At 42.5% G+C, this 17,746-nt stretch overlaps 1 protein-coding gene across 1 annotated transcript in view; it reads right to left on the reverse strand.

Moving 5' to 3' along the window:
• The window catches only part of LOC112070879 (von Willebrand factor A domain-containing protein 7), a 39,564-nt gene extending 21,968 nt beyond the window's left edge, over window positions 1-17,596 (reverse strand). The window contains exons 1-6 of the mRNA XM_024138334.2: window positions 16,274-17,596; window positions 11,276-11,469; window positions 10,758-11,030; window positions 10,407-10,503; window positions 8,408-8,542; window positions 7,674-7,860 (exon numbers count right to left, since the gene is read on the reverse strand). Coding sequence (XP_023994102.1) covers window positions 7,674-7,860; window positions 8,408-8,542; window positions 10,407-10,503; window positions 10,758-11,030; window positions 11,276-11,464 — 881 coding nt within the window. The 5' untranslated portion in view covers window positions 11,465-11,469; window positions 16,274-17,596. The remainder of the gene's footprint in view (window positions 1-7,673; window positions 7,861-8,407; window positions 8,543-10,406; window positions 10,504-10,757; window positions 11,031-11,275; window positions 11,470-16,273) is intronic.
• Between the last annotated feature and the right edge of the window lie 150 nt (window positions 17,597-17,746).

Raw genomic sequence — 17,746 nt, forward strand, 5'->3', positions numbered from 1 at the left:
ACTAGTGCTAGGATGGACTGTAAGTTAGGTCAGGACTTTTGGTGATTGGGGCCCTGGCATATCCCACGAAGTGTGAGGTTCCGGAGGAGGCCGGCATGGTGCCAACGGACCCAGGGAGGAAGGCGGAAATGCTGGCCACCAGGGGGTGGCTTGGAGGTTGCACACTTGCCACAGGAGGGAACCCGAAGGGGCAATGCAACGATGGTCACTGGAGAGGAAAGGCCCGGGTGTGGCATGCATGACCACTGGAGAGGGAAGGCCCGGGTGGCACGATGGTCACTGGAGAGGGAAGGCCCGGGTGTGGCATGCTGACCACTGGAGAGGGAAGGCCTGGGAGGTGGCAAACAATGGTGCACTGGAGAGGGAAAGGCCGGAAGGTGGCACGTGGGTCACTGGAGAGGAAGGCCCGGAGTGTGGCACGCATGACCACTGGAGAGGGAAGGCCCGGAGGTGGCACGATGGTCAACTGGAGAGGGAAGGCCCGGAGGTGGCAGGGAAAAATGTCACTGGAGAGGAAGGCCCGGGTGTGGCATGCTGACCACTGGAGAGGGAAGGCCCGGAGGTGGCACGATGGTCACTGGAGAGGGAGGCCCTGAGAGCGTGTGGGCAGCGATTGTCACTGACAGAGGAAGGGGCCCGGATGGTGGCACGATGGTCATCTGAGAGGGAAGGCCCGAGTTGGCGTACGATGGTCACCTGGAGAAGAGGGAAGGAACCCGGAGGCTTGAAAACGATGGTCACTGGAGAGGGAAGGCCCGGGGGTGGCACGATGGTCACTGAGAGGGAATGGCCCGGAGTGGCACGTGATGGTCCTGGTGAGAGGGAAGGCCCGGAGGTGGCACGCTGTCTTATCTTGCTCGAAGGGCATGAAGAAAATAACTAGCCACGGGTGGACTGTAAGTTCCGTTCAGGCACTGTTAATACCGCTATGGTACATCGGTCAGGATGTTAGAGGTATGAGCAGTGAAATGTAATACTTGAATGCGTGTTCAGAGTCATCGTTTTCAGACGGTGGATCACCCATTTCCTGTTTTCTGTGAGAAAGCGCCGCGAGAAGATGCCTGGATTGCCTTCTGGAAAAGCTGTCGTTGATAGACCCACAAATCTCCGGCTTTGGATTTTATTGATAAATGTGACAATTATCATCGCTAAAGTATGTTTTTTTCAAATAAGTTTAGTATAAGATTAATTATAATTTATTTCGTGCGACTGTTAGGCTTGCGTGCTTGAGTTGTGTGCCTTTGTTCAGGAAGGAGAGTCATTCGACGATTGCTAGCATTCCGTGCTAATTGACTGGAGAAGGACGTTCTAAAACCAAACAACGATTGTTTCACGACAAAGACCGACAAACCAATGTGCCTGGAGAACATTCGTGCGAAATGTAATGATCACATAACGTATTAACGGGATTATGAATAAACATATTTCATATATCTGTCGTCAAACTTGTGTTACTACTAGTTTTGCTTCCAGGTTTTGGGCCTCTCTCGCCATAACGTAAAGCCTATGTCGTAATGAAGTTATTTGTAAGAATTCTAAACACAGCGATGCAGTAATAACAGTGTATCTATTACACCATGTATTTTCAGAAATGTTTTAATGATGAGTATTTAGTATTTCACGTTGGTGTCTGTAATTACTCTGGCTGCTTCGGTGCTTTTTGTGACGGCGTACTTGTTGATGGTAGCTGCAATGTAAAACTGATTTATACCTGAAATATGCAATTTTTTTTAGCAAACATAGAATTATTGTATAACATGTTATAAGACTGTCATGCTGATGAAGTTGTTTCTTGGTTAGTTTTGTGTTGGTTCTAGGTTATGTTTGGTGGGTTTTTGTCCATTGCTACTGGCCTGTGAAAAATGTCTGTGCTTTTTTCTATTTGGAGGTGAGCTACATAAATATACTTGGGTGTTTTCCCTGTAAAACATATTTAAAAATCGGAGCATGTTGGCTGGATTCACAAGGATGTGATCTTTCATTTAACTGATTGGACTTTGTTAATGTGTGAAAGTTAAATATTGTAAAAAAAACCTAATTTAAACAAAAAATGATTTCGCGCCCTGCACTTGAAGTGGCTGTTTGTCATAAGAGCTGTACCGGCACCCCGCCCTGCAGCCATAAAAGCTTAAACTCCAACGGGACATTACTGGCTGGTTATATGAGGCGTCGGCAGGAGAGAACAGCGGCGTCTGGTAAGACAAGGGGCGGCGGTCAATATATTTTTGTAAACAACAGCTGGTGCACGATATCTAAGGAAGTCTCGAGCTATTGCTCGCCTGAGGTAGAGTATCTCATGATAAGTTGTAGACCACACTACCTACCAAGAGAGTTTTCATCTGTATTCTTTGTAGCTGCTTACATACCACCATAGCTGGCAMTAAGATAACATTGAATGAGCTGTAKTCCGCCATAAGCAAACAAGAAAATGCTCACCCARAGGTGRCGCTCCTAGTAGCCGGGGACTTTAATGCAGGGAAACTTAAATCCGTTTTACCAAATTTCTATCAGCATGTTAAATGTGCAACCAGAGGAAAAAGAACTCTGGACCACCTATGCTCCACACACAAAGATGCATACAAAGCTCCCCCTCGCCCTCCATTTGGCAAATCTGACCATAGTTCTATCCTTCTGATTCCTGCTTACAAGCAAAAATTAAAGCAGGAAGCACCAGTGACTAGATCAATAAAAAAGTGGTCAGATGAAGCAGATGCTAAGCTACAGGACTGTTTTGCTAGCACAGACWGGAATATGTTCTGGGATTCCTCCGATGGCATTGAGGAGTACACCACATCAGTCATTGGCTTCATCAATAAGTGCATCGATGACGTCGTCCCCACAGTGACCGTACGTACATACCCCAACCAGAAGCAATGGATTACAGGCAGCATCCGCACTGAGCTAAAGGCTAGAGCTGTCGCTTTCAAGGAGCGGGACTCTAAMCCGTAAGCTTATAAGAAATCCCGCTATGCCCTCCTGCTCTGCACCTGCTCTGACTTTCGTCGGATGTGGCAGGGCTTGCAAACCATTACAGACTACAAAGGGAAGCACAGCCGAGAGCTGCCCAGTGACATGAGCCTACCAGATGAGCTAAACTACTTCGATGCTTGCTTCGAGGAAAATAACACTGACACATGCAGGAGAGCACCAGCTGTTCCGGAAGACTGTGTGATCACGCTCTCCGCAGCCGATGTGGGTAAGACCTTTAAACAGGTCAACATTCACAARGCCGCAGGGCCAGACGGATWACCAGGATGTGTACTGCGAAAATGCGCTGACCAACTGGCAAGTGTTTTCACTGACATTTTCAACCTCTCCCTGTCCGAGTCTGTAATACCAATATGTTTTAAGCAGACCACCATAGTCCCTGTGCCCAAGACCACTAAAGTAACCTACCTAAATGACTACCGACCCGTAGCACTCACGTCTGATGGCATGAAGTGCTTTGAAAGGCTGGTCATGGCTCACATCAACATCATCCCAGAAACCCTAGAACCACTCCAATTTGCATACCACCCCAACAGCTTTCCACCCTAACAGATCCATAGATGATGCAATCTATTGTACTCCACACTGCCCTTTCCCACCTGGACAAAAGGAACACTTATGTGAGAATGCTATTCATTGACTACAGCTCAGCGCTCAACACCATAGTGCCCTCAAAGCTCATCAATAAGCTAAGRACCCTGGGACTAAACACCTCCCTCTGCAACTGGATCCWGGACTTCCTGACGGGCCGCCCCCAGGTGGTGAGGGTAGGTAACAACACATCCACCACGCTGATCCTCAACACAGGGGCCCCTCAGGGGTGCGTGCTCAGTCCCCTCCTGTACTCCCTGTTCACTCATGACTGCACGGCCAGGCACGACTCCAACACCATCATAAAATTTGCTGATGACACAACAGTTGTATGCTTGATCACCAAAAACAACGAGAACCTATAGGGAGAAGGTCAGAGACCTGGCCATGTGGTGCCAGGACAACAACCTCTCCCTCAACGTGATCAAGACAAAGATGAAGATTGTGGACTACAGGAAAAAGAGGACCGAGTACGCCCCCATTCTCATCGATAGGGCTGGTGTCCACATCACCAAGTTCCTTGGTGTCCACATCACCAAACTATCATGGTCCAAGCACACCAAGACAGTCGTGAAGAGGGCACGACAAAACCTATTCCCCCTCAGGAGACTAAAATGATTTGGCATGGGTCCTTTGATCCTCAAAGGTTCTCAGCTGCACCATCGGAGCATCCTGGCTGGTTGCATCACTGCCTGGTATGGCAACTTCTCGGCCTCCGACGGAGAGCCAAGTCTAGGTCCAAGAGCGTTCTAAACAGCTTCTACCCCAGCCATAAGACTCCTAACATCTAGTCAAATGGCTACCCAGACTATTTCAGTGACCCCCCCCCCCACTCTTTACACCACTGCTACCTCTGTCATCATCTATGCATAGTCACTCAATAACTCTACCACATGTGCATACTACCTCAACTAACACGGGCCCGCGTACATTGACTCCGTATTGGTACCCCCTGTAATATAGTCTCGCTATTGTTATTTTTACTGCTGCTCTAAATCTTGTTACTTTTATCTTATTCTTATCTGTATTTTTTTAAACTTCATTGTTGGTTAGGGCTCGTAAGTAAGCTTTCACTGTAAGGTCTACACCTGTGTATTCGCGGCATGTGACTAATATAATTTGATTATTTCGTTATATTTATGGGGGGTCAATTAAGGAAGACCTTCTCTTCCGCAAACCACTGGAAACCAGGACAACATGAGGATATTTTTAAAGTACTGTACAGCTTTGTGACATCAAATGGACTTTGGTGGTCAAGATGTGTTGGTATATGTACTGATGGCGCAAAAGCCATGACAGGGAGACATAGTGGAGTGGTAACGCGTGTGCAAGCAGTTGCTCCCGACCCAACTGCATTATCCACCGAGAGGCTCTTGCTGCCAAGGGAATGCCTGACAGCTTGAAAGACATTTTGGACAATACAGTGAAAATGGTTAACTTTGTTAAAACAAGGTCCCTGAACTTTCGTGTATTTTCTGCATTATGCACTGATATGGGCAGCGACCATGTAACACTTTTATAACATATAGAAGTGCACTGGTTATCAAGGGGCAAAGTATTGACACGTTTTTTTTTTTTAATTGAGAGACGAGCTAAAGTTTTCTTTACTGACCATCATTTTCACTTGTCCGCTTGCATAATGACGAGTTCCTCATACGACTGGCCTATCTGGGTGATGTTTTTTCTTGCCTGAATGATCTGAATCTATGAGTACAGGCACTCTCCGTAACTATATTCAATGTGCGAGACAAAATTGAGGCTATGACTAAGAAGTTGGAGCTCTATTCTGTCTGCATTAACAAGGACAACACACAGGTCTTTCCATCATTGTAGGATATTTTGTGTGCAAATGAACAAGCTTACGGACAATGTCAAACCTGATATAGCGAAGCACCTGAGTGAGCTGGTTACGCAATTACTTTCCCGAAATGGACAACTTCAAACAACTGGATTCGCTATCCCTTTAACCTCTTGACGCTAGGGGTCAGATTTTTTATAATTTTTTTAATAACGTTCCCAAGGTAAACWGACTATTTCTCAGGTCCAGATCGTAGAATATGCATATAATTTACAGATTAGGATAGAAAACACTCCAAAGTTTCCAAAACTGTCAAAAATATTGTCTGTGAGTATAACAAAACTGATTCTGCAGGCAAAAACCTGAGGAAATCTAACCCGGAAGTGTTTTTTTTTTTTTCTGTGTTTCCTGGCCCGTCTTTCTTCCATTTAAAGGGCTATCAACCAGATTCCTTTTCCAATAGCTTCCTCATGCTGTGACCAGGCTTTAGACGTAGTTTCAGGCTTTTATTTAGAAAAATGAGCGAGATTTTTTCAAAACTAGTCAGGTGTCCTATGATTAGTTCCTACGCGCGAGAGGGGTAGCTCTCTCATTTTCTTTTTTTTTTATTGAATAGGTTACAGTCCGGTTGAAAATATTATCGATTATGTTTGTTAAAAACAACCTGAGGATTGATTAATAAAACCATTTGACATGTTTCTACGAACATTAACGGATACTTTTTTGGAATTTTCGTCGAACGGAACGAGGCTTTGGTTTTCTGAACATAACGCGCAACCCAAATGGCGTTTCTTTTGTTATAAAAGTAATATTTATCAAACAAAAAGAACATTTGTTGTGTAACTGGGGTCTCGTGAGTGCAAACATCGAAGATTATCAAAGGTAAGCGATTAATTTTATTGCTTTTCTGACTTTCGTGACCATGCTAATTTGGGGCTAGCTGTTGTAGCATTGATTGATACACTCACAAAAGCTGGGTGCTTTCGCTGCAAAGCATATTTTCAAAATCTGACACGATAGGTGGATTAACAACAAGCTAAACTGGGTTTTGGTATATTTCACTTGTGATTGCATGATTATAAATATTGTTAGTAATATTTTGCACCTGAAATTCAGTGGTTTGTTAGGAAAATGATCCCGCTAAAGGGATAAGGAATAAGAAGCCACTGCCAGATTTCTGGATAGGGCTGCGCTCAGAATTTCTTGCCTTGGCAAATCGCGCTGTTAAGACACTTGATGCCCTTTGCAACCACGTACCTATGTAAGAGTGGATTTTCGGCCCTCACTAGCATGAAAAACTAAATACAGGCACAGACTGTGTGTGGGAAATGATTTAAGACTGAAACTCTCTCCAATACAACCAACATTGCAAAGTTATGTGCATCCTTTCAAGCACACCCTTCTCATTAGCCTGTGGTTGAGTTATTCACAATATTTGATGAACAAATAAGGTTTTATATGTAAGATGGCTTAATAATTTATGATTGATTATAATTATTTGTGCCCTGGTCCTATAAGAGCTCTTTGCCACTTCCCAAGAAGCCGGGTCGTTACAAAAACTCAGTCATTCTTATGTTTAATAAATGTATCGTATAGTTGTGGGTGTGGCAGGCTTACAATGAAGGCAATAAAAATTGAGAAGGTGCGCTGACCCTGGTGCTAGAGGGGGTACGCAGCTGGAGGTTGAATGTTTGAAGGGGTACGGGACTATAAAAAGTTTGGGAACCACTGCTCTGGAGTAATGAATCACACTTCACCATCTGGCAGTYGGACGGACAAATCTGGGTTTGGCGGATGCCAGGAGAACGCTACCTGCCCGAATGCATAGTGCCTACTGTAAAGTTTGGTGGAGGAGGCACAATGGTCTGGGGCTGTTTTTCAGGGTTTGGGCTAATCCCCTTAATTCCCAGTGAAGGGAACTCGTAACGCTACAGCATACAATGAAATTCAGAAATGGTTTGTCTAGATCAGTGCGGAAGAACTTGACTGGCCTACACAAAGCTCTGACCTCAACCCCATCGAATGCCTTTGGGATGAATTGGAACGSCGACTGGGAGCCAGGCCTAATCAYCCAACATCAGYGTCCGACTTCACTAATGCTCTTATCCACATACGTTTGGCCATGTAGTGTATCTCCAAGGGCTTACAAGTCACAACTCAACACATCACTCCTACCAACCTACAGGCCTTACAAGCCACACCTCCTTCCAACCCTAGTCCTTTTGTTCATGGTCCTTCGAGCCAGATGCCATGACCCTTCACAACAGTGCTTATATGATCAAGTACAATTCCCCACCGTAGGAAGTCTATGTCCCCGGCAGCCCCTCTGATGTCCTCCAGCAGCTGACTGGTTGCAGCCACAGCCACCTTTGCAGCTGCAGTGTGCCAGTTGCCGTGGCTGGACTCAAGCGAGTCCTTGTTGATCCCACCTGTAGGCTCCTGCCCGCTTGTCTGGTCCAATGAGCCCCCATGGCTGCACTTCCCTGCCAACCGATAGAGACTATCAGGACAATACAACTGGTCACTTACAACTGCAGTCAGGATCTTGTATGTTATTACATTGAGGTTTCTTCTCCGTCAGTCAGTATGCTACTTGCTTAGTCCTACAGATGTCGTATCTTAATTTGATCATCTTGTTGTTGCAGGAATTTTCCATGCAAACTTGTAGAGTTTTCATGATTTAAAAAAGCTTCTAAAGTTTGTAATTTCCAATTTAGACTTGATTTACCCCAATGTAATCCCTACAAAAAMAAATCTATTAATTATAATACACATAAYAATTCACATTTCCTGTTTCTGCAGGATTATTTTCCTGCTGTGAGAAACCGGGTCAAATTAAGATAAGGCATTTTTAGGTCTATTTTGTAAGTGTTTTAGCTAACTTCTCATTTTGCTGTTGAGGAGCTGTATAAAGCACATTCGACCAAAGCACATAGAGACATGGAACTAGGTTGGTATGCTCTTGCTATGCTACATCCGGTTAATTCACAGTGTAAACCTTATTCAAATCAGATTAGTGACTGACTCTACCTTTTGGTTTGGTGGAAAAAAGAGGTTCAAGGGCAAAATATCCAGAGGTCAGCTTCTTGTCTCTGATGATGTTTTCTAGGATGTTGTTCTGGCAGTCTTTCCCGACACAGCTCCGACATGTGGGCGTGTCCTTATCTGGTGGATAGAGGTTTCAACATATACACTACATCCTGGTACTTTGCTACCACCACCCTTACATCACCTTTAACTAGGCCAATATGTTGTGACTTGATAAGGCACCATTACATCACCTTTACTAGGCAATATGTGTGACTGCATAAGGCACCATTACATCACTTTATAGGCGCAATAGTTGTGACTGCTAAGGCACCATTACATCACCTTTACTAGGGCAATATGTTGTGACTGCATAAGGCACCATTACATCACCTTTAATAGGGCAAATATTGTGACTGCATAGGCACCATTACATCACCTTTACTAGGCAATATGTTGTGACTGCATAAGGCACCATTACATCCCTTTACTAAGGGCAATATGTTGTGACTGCATAAAGGCACCAATTACATCAACCTTTACTAGGGCAATATGTTGTGACTGCAATAAGGCACCATTACATCACCTTTACTAGGGCAATATTGTGACGTTGGTATAAAGGGATCGGGAGACAGGCGCAGGAATGCGTAATAGGGGTTTTTATTTCTCAAATTACAGCGTGCCGTGTAAAGGCACGGGGACGAAGACCAAACAAACACGTAACAAAAACACAGGGTTGAGACCGAAACAAAAAGCGAGAAGTACCTTGAATAAAAACACAATCTCACAATGACTATCACACAGGACGACACCCGTAATCATTTGCGCAATWCATGCGACACGAAAAGCCAAAACAACACAACATACCAACAAACATTGTAACAATAATCGACAGGATAATGGTGAACAAAGGTGAACAAAGGGCACACGTATACAATTACTAATCAAATGGGAAAATAGGACCAGGTCTACGTAATGACRGTTCCGGAGGGATCCGTGACAAATAAGTTGTGACTACATATGGCACCATTACATCACCTTTACTAGGGAAATATGTTGTGTAAGGCAATATTTGACCCACGTCCTGTTGTTTCTGTATAATGAGTAACAGACATAACATAACATAACCTCTATTTTGGCAGCCACCAATTCAGGACACAATTGGCATGTGGCTGTTGGCATGTGGCTGTTCTCTCAGCAGTAGAGTGCACTGGTCTGTATCAGTTTGTTGTCCTGAGTTGAGTCAACACGTTCTGCATCTATCTTGGTGTAACGGATGTGAAATGGCTAGCTAGTTAGCGGGTACGCGCTACCAGCGTTTCAATCAGTTACGTCACTTGCTCTGAAACCTAGAAGTAGTGTTGCACCTTGCTCTGCAAGGGCCGCGGCTTTTGTGGAGCGATGGGTAACGACCTCGCAGTGGGCGTCAGTTGTCGATGTGTGCAGAGGGTCCCTGGTTCGCGCCCGGGTATGGGCGAGGGGACGGTGTAAAGTTATACTGTTACATTGGCCTCCTCTGCACCCTAGTCCCTTTGGTAATCACCTACCGACAAAACTGTTGAATGTGTAAGGAACGTTGGCGAACCTAAATGTTAGACCCCTTGTCTCTTCAGAGGAACATCAACCTGCATGTTTCAGATGGCAAATAGCCATCTTTAAACTCATTCAGCCATCTTCAAACTACTCCTGCTCTCTAACACACACCCAGACGCACATACTCGCAATACCTGCAACTGGGCAGCGTAGCCTAGTGGTTAGAGCTTTGGACTAATAACCGAAAGGTTGCAAGTTTGAATCCCTGAGCTGACAAGGTACAAATCTGTCATGCTGCCCCTGAACGAGGCACCAATTCACATAACCTCCATTGTGTTGAATGTGTAAGGAACGTTAACGAACCGGAATGTTACACCCCTTGTCAACCTACATGCTTTAGTTGGCAAATAGCCATCTTCAAACTACTCCCCCTCTTTAACACAAACCCAGACGAACGCTCTCGCAATACCTGCAACAGGACCGATGTCCGACACGTCTGATCTGATGAGATTGGAATGGGGAAATCTGTTGCCCAGTTCTATCCAGTTACTGTGACTGTAGAAGTCCTGAAAATATAAGAATGATAAGTTGTTTTAAATAGTGTTATGACAAATGCCATGTTATTGATTTATTAATGAGAATAAACAGTTTAACAAGCATCTTAAGGATTATTTTCAACTTTTTCCTAAAATGACATAACCAAATGTTATTCGTTTATTAACGAGAAAACTGTTTTTAAACGCTTTTAGCAAAACTAATATTTCAGCTAAAGCAGTCTCGTCTTGTGGAGTAAGGAGATAATGAGAACCATCTAAATCACCTGTAAGGTGTGTAAAATGTCTCCCAGCTTCTGTCTTGCTGCCTCAAAGTTGCCTTGTTTGATGCTGGCTTTGACAGAGCTCACGCCATCTGTGATGAGTTTTCGTCCCTCCACAAACCTCTCCCCATCAAAGTGATACTCTTCATTGAACAGGTGACGGTAGTCAACTCTGGCATTTCTCCGGTTAACTGCTGATATGGCACTCTGGAAACTCTTAGCAGACCCCGATGAGGAGCAGGCTAGAGCCAGAGACTCTGCAGTCAGTGGTCCGGGCTACACACACACACACACACACACACACACACACACACACACACACACACACACACACACACACACACACACACACACACATTTGAATACACATTGGTGTACATAAACTGTATTCTACTATATACTGTACTACAGTACAAAACATAACACCAATTCTTTCTTTACTATGACAAAGTATAAATATAAAACAGCGACTGTACATGAGTCTGATGTCGTCTTTAGTTTTGTGGCTTTAGTTTACTTACCGGCAGAGTGAAGTCTCTTCCCTCAACAGAGGCCAGTTGCTTGCACACCTTTGCCGTGGTCTGTAAGATGGCTTCCCTAGTGATCTTCAGATGGTTCATGGAGCTGCCGGAGAAGAGCACCAGGAACCCCTGGACCCCTGTCTGCAGGAGGAGGAGAGAGACTACGGCCAGGACTGATGACATCACCATCCTGTCTTTGGGAGGGAGGACAGTCAACATGATTTATCATAATATTATAGTTTGATCATAGACTGCCTTCAGTAAGTATTCACGCCCCTTTACCACTTTTTTTTGTGCTACAGCCTGAATTTAAAATGTATTAAATGTAGATGTTTTTCCACTGGCCTACACACAATAACCCATAATGTCAAAGTGGAATGATGTTTTTTGAAGGTTTTTCGAATGAATTAAAAGTGAAAATCTGAAATGTCTTGAGTCATTAAGTATTCAAACCCTTTGTTAAGGCAAGCCTAAATAAGTTCAGAATTAACATTTTTATTAACAAGTCACATAAATTGCATGGACTGTGTGCAATAATAATGTTTAACATGATGTTTTAATGACTACCTCATCTCTTTACCCATCACAGACAATTATCTGTAAGGTCCCTCAGTTGAGCAGTGAATTTCAATTAATTACTGATTCATCCACTAAGAAATAGGGAGGTTTTCCAATGCCTCGCAGAGAAGGGCATCTATTGGTAGATGGGTATAGATAAAGCAAGCAGACATTGAATATCCCTTTGATCATGGTGAAGTTATTAATTACACTTTGGATGGTGTATCAATACACCCAGTCACTACAAAGCTACAGGCGTTCTTCCTAACTCAGTTGCTGGTAAGGAAGGAAACCACTCAAGGATTTCACCATGAGGCCAATGGTGACTCAGTTACAGAGTGGCTGAGAAAGGAGAAAATGTGGATGGATCAACAACTTTGTAGTTCCTCCAAATTTGCAGAGTGAAATGGAGGAAGCCTGTAAAGAATGCAAATATTCCAAAACATGCAAACTGTATGCAACAAGGCACTAAAGTAATACTGCAAAAAAATTGACAAAGGAATTCACTTTTTTCCAAAATACAAAGTGTTATGTTTGGGGAAAATCAGATACAACACATTACTGAGTACCATTCTCCATATTTTCAAGTATAGTGGTGGCTGCATGACGTTATGCGTATGCTTGTAATTTGTTAAGGACTGGGGAGTTTTTTCAGGATATAAAAAGAAACGGAATGGAGCTAAGCACAGACCAAATCCTAGAGGAAAACCTGGTTCAGTCTGCTGTCAACCAGACACTGGGAGATGAATTCACCTTTCAGTAAGATAATAACCTTTAACACAAGGCCAAATCTACACTGGAGATTCTTACCAAGAAGAAAGTGAATGTTCCTGAGGGGTTGAATTACAGATTTGACTCAAATCCGATTGAAAATCTATGGCAAGACCTGAAAATGGTCGTCTCTCAATGATCAACAACCAATTTGAAAAAGCTTGAAGAATAATTGGCAAATGTTGCACAATCCAGGTGTGTAAAGCTCTTAGAGACTTACACAGAAAGACTCACAGCTGTAAGCACTGCTAAAGGTGATTCTAAATCGTATTGACTAAAGGGTTGAATACTTATGTAATCAATATACACTACCGTTCAAAAGTTTGGGGTCACTTGGAAATGTCCATGATTTTGAAAGATAAGCACATTTTTTGTCCATTAAAATAACATCAAATTAATCAGAAGTACAGTGTAGACATTGTTCATGTTGTAAATGACGATTGTACAGTTGAAGTCGGAAGTTTAAATACTCCTCAGCCAAATACATTTAAACTCAGTTTTTCACAATTCCTGACATTTAATCCTAGTAAAAATTCCCTGTCTTAGGTCAGTTAGGATCACCACTTTATTTTAAGAATGTGAAATGTCAGAATAATAGTAGAGAGAATGATTTATTTAAGCTTTTATTTCTTTCATCACATTCCCAGTGGGTCAGAAGTTTAACAAAACTCAATTATTATTTGGTAACATTGCCTTTAAATTGTTTAACTTGGGCCAAACGTTTCAGGTAGCCTTCCACAAGCTTCCCACAATAAGTTGGGTGAATTTTGGCCCATTCCTCCTAACAGAGCTGGTGTAACTGAGTCAGGTTTGTAGGCCTCCTTGCTCGCACACACTTTTTTCAGTTCTGCCCACAAATTTTCTATAGGATTGAGGTCAGAGCTTTGTGATGGCCACTCCAATACCTTGACTTTGTTGTCCTTAAGCCATTTTGCCACAACTTTGGAAGTATGCTTGGGGTCATTGTCCATTTGGAAGACCCATATGGGACCAAGCTTTAACTTCCTGACTGATGTCTTGAAATGTTGCTTCAAAATATCCACATAATTTTCCATCCTCATGAGGCCATCTATTCTGTGAAGTGCACCAGTCCCTCCTGCAGCAAAGCACCGACACAACATGATGCTGCCACCCCCGTGCTTCACGGTTGAGATGGTGTTCTTTGACTTGCAACCCTCCCCCTTTTTCCTCCAAACATAACGATGGTCATTATGGCCAAACAGTTCTATTTCTGTTTCATCAGACCAGAGGACATTTCTCCAAAAAGTACGATCTTTGTCCCCATGTGCAGTTGCAAACCGTAGTCTGGCTTTTTTATGGCGGATTTGGAGCAGTGGCTTCTTCCTTGCTGAGCGGCTTTTCAGGTTATGTCGATATAGGACTCGTTTTACTGTGGATATCGATACTTTTGTACCTGTTTCCTCCAGCATCTTCACAAGGTCCTTTGCTGTTGTTCTGGGATTGATTTGCACTTCTCGCACCAAAGTACGTTCATCTCTAGGAGACAGAACGCATCTCCTTCCTGAGCGGTATGACGTCTACGTGGCCCCATGGTGTTTATACTTGCGTACTATTGTTTATACAGATGAACGTGGTACCTTCAGGCGTTTGGAAATTGCTCCCAAGGATGAACCAGACTTGTGGAGGCCTACAATATTTTTGAGGTCTTGGCTGATTTCTTTTGATTTTCCCATGATGTCAAGCAAAGAGGCACTGAGTTTCAAGGTAAGCCTTGAAATACATCCACAGGTACACCTCCAATTGACTCAAATTATGTCAATTAGCCTATCAGAAGCTTCTAAAGCCATGACATCATTTTCTAGAAATTTTCCAAGCTGTTTAAAGGCACAGCTAACTTAGTGTATGAAAACTTCTGACCCACTGGAATTGTGATACAGTGTATTATAAATTAAATAATATGTCTGTAAACAATTGTTGGAAAAATTACTTGTGTCATGCACACAGTAGATGTCCTAACCGACAAACTATAGTTTGTTAACAAATCATTTGTGGAGTGGTTGAAAAACGGGTTTTAATTACTCCAACCTAAGTGTATGTAAACTTCCGACTTCAACTGTAGCTGGAAACGGCAGATTTTTTTGGGGATTATTAACATAGGCGTATAGAGGCCCATTATCAGCAACCATCTGTGTTCCAATGGCACGTTGTATTAGATAATCCAAGATTATAATTTTAAAAGGCTAATTGATCATTAGAAAACCCTTTTGCAATTATGTTAGAACAGCTGAAAACTGTTGTTCTGATTAAAGAAGCAATAAAACTGGCCTTCATTAGACCATTTGAGTATCTGGAGCATCAGCATTTATGGATTCGATTACAGGCTCAAAATGTCACCGTATTTCTGATCAATTTGATGTTATTTTAAAGGACAAAAATGTGCTTTTCTTTCAAAAACAAGGACATTTCAAACTTTGGAACGGTGGTGTATATTTAGTGTTTTATTTCCCATTAATTTCAAACAAATGTTACAAGTGTTTCTTCCACTCTGAAATTGTATTTTGTGTAGATCGCTCCTATTTAACCCTCTGGCATACATTTCCGCTCTGTCCGTGATTGTTTGTGTCGTTAGTGGTTGTTGTATGTGTTAGGGTGTTTGTTATTATTCCTATGTGGAATTTTGCTTGTATTTTGAGTAAACTCCGTTGTGTTGCTCAACACCTGTGTCCTGCGCCTGACTCCGCTACATATCCGCACACAATCGCTGACATATGTTTTATGCCTTGTGTTTGTTAGGTAACTTTTTACATCTTTACCCTCCACCTTTCTGTATTTCAGGTTAAACCAGRGTTTCCCAAACTGTCCTGGGGGCCCCCTGGGTGCACGTTTTGGTATTTGTCCCAGCACTACACAGCTGATTCAAATAATCAAAGCTTGATGATGAGTTGGTTATTTGAATCAGCTGTGTAGTGCTGGGACAAAAAAACTAAATGTCCAACCAGGGAGGGCAGGACCGAGTTTGGAAAACCCTGGGTTAGATGACCAGATCAATGAAGATTCACTGTTTAGTTTCTGATGACCTAACTCATGATGTCAGTTTTAGTCTACAATGCCCTGACTATGATTCGATTTCCACAACGATTTTCACATGTTGTTACCATCCTTATTATAATGAACAAATGAAACATTTGCTAAAAAATAGTTTTCACATATTATTTAATGCTGTTATTAATAGGAATGTTGGGTTTGGGGTGGATTATCCCTTTAAGGCACCAACAACTGCAACTGGTCACCAATATCATTTGGGATTTTGAAACAATAGAAGTTGCACAGAAGAAAGAAAAGAATTGAAAAGAATGAAATGAAGAATGAGTACTCCTCAATTAGACTTTCACAAAAAAATAACTGTCTGACAATTATTTTCTACATCAACATTTAAATTTCACACAACATTAGAATATGAGCCTGTTAAAACTGTAAATATTTGCTAAATATAACATCAATGTATACACTGAAGTAGTAAGCTTTAATTTGTGCAATTCAATTTGTGCAGCAAAGTGTACCTTCCAAATGTGTTCCAATCAGTCGATATATTTTTCCACCTGAGCTGTCACACCCAGACCCCACACAATGCTCCTATCCTACWGCCCACACCCTTATCAATCAACAGCACATTTGACTAMAAAGGTTAACAAACAGATCAATGCCTACCTTATTGCCTCACAGGATCAGAAGTGTRYCTCCTATGAAGAGATCTGATTCACACAGATGATGGGTCTCTTTATGCAACACAACAAGGAAGTGCTGTGCTACCATGATTTATAAGAAACCTTTCATTGTTGTCACCTGTTGCTTTGGCATGATATCTGTTTACAGTGGAAATATTTTTGGTTTCAATGTTCTGGTTYATAAGAAGAGTGACGTTCAACTGCCATCAGGATCTTGTATGTTATTACATTGATGTTTCTTCTCTACCAGTCAGTATGCTACTGGCCTGGTCCTACAGATGATGTATCTTAATTTGATCATCCTGTTGTTGCAGGAATTTTTCTGAACAGCAGGACATTCAAACTTGTAGTGTATTCAAGGCTTCTAAAGTTTTTAGTTTCCAATTTAAAATCTCATACTTGATTTGCCATGGCAAAAAATGTATCAACCCCTACAAAAAAATTATATTTATTATAATCCACATAATATTTATTATTTCCTGTTGCTGCTGGATTATTTTCCTGCTGTGAGAAACTGGGTCAAATTAAGTTATAAATTACATTTATAAGTGCCATTGCATTGAGCACAGCCATTACACTTGTAGTTTCCATCCAGKAGGGGCGCAGATAGACGTTGTTCAGGAATATCTTGGGGTGGTAAATMAGAGTGTACCAATTGGTCTCTGAGATTTCTGCCCCACGAGAATACGACCAAGGGAAGGTCCGAAAACACATTACCGATACTATCACCGGATTTTAGAATGAGCCAATGTTTGTGAAAGATTCCCTTAATTTGTTCAGAGCGCTTTGAATAGCGGGTAGTTAGAATGCAAGAATGCGTCTTTTTGCGAGACTGACCTTGAAAAAGGTCATGTCTCGTTTTGCTTTGAATTTTCTCAATGGTAATATTAATCTGATCAACATTTTTTTTGCATCTGAGCTCCTAGAGTGTGAGGCTCTCCTTTATTTTCAAGTGACTGCATAAGGTACCATTATATCACCTTTACTAAGGCAATATGTTGTGACTGCATAAGGCACCATTACATCACCTTTACTAAGGAAATATTTGACCATAACAATTGGCATGTGGCTGTTCTGTCAGCAGCATAGTGCACTGGTCTGTATCAGTTTGTTGTCCTGAGTTGAGTCAACACATTCTGCATCTATCTTGGCCTCCTCTGCACCCTAGTCCCTTTGGTAATCACCTACCGACAAAACTGTTGAATGTGTAAGGAACGTTGGCGAACCTGAATGTTACACACCTGTTCTCTTCAGAGGAACATCAACCTACATGCTTTAGTTGGCAATGAGTCATCTTCAAACTACTCTGCCTCTTTAACACACACCCAGAACACGCCCTCGCAATACCTGCAACTGGGCCGATGTCAAACACGCCTGATCTGATAAGATTGGAATGGGGAAACCTGTTACCCAGTTCTATCCAGTTACTGTGACTGTAGAAGTCCTGAAAATATAA

The sequence above is a fragment of the Salvelinus sp. IW2-2015 genome, unplaced genomic scaffold, assembly GCF_002910315.2.
Source record: "Salvelinus sp. IW2-2015 unplaced genomic scaffold, ASM291031v2 Un_scaffold1447, whole genome shotgun sequence".
In the NCBI taxonomy this organism is placed as follows: domain Eukaryota; kingdom Metazoa; phylum Chordata; class Actinopteri; order Salmoniformes; family Salmonidae; genus Salvelinus; species Salvelinus sp. IW2-2015.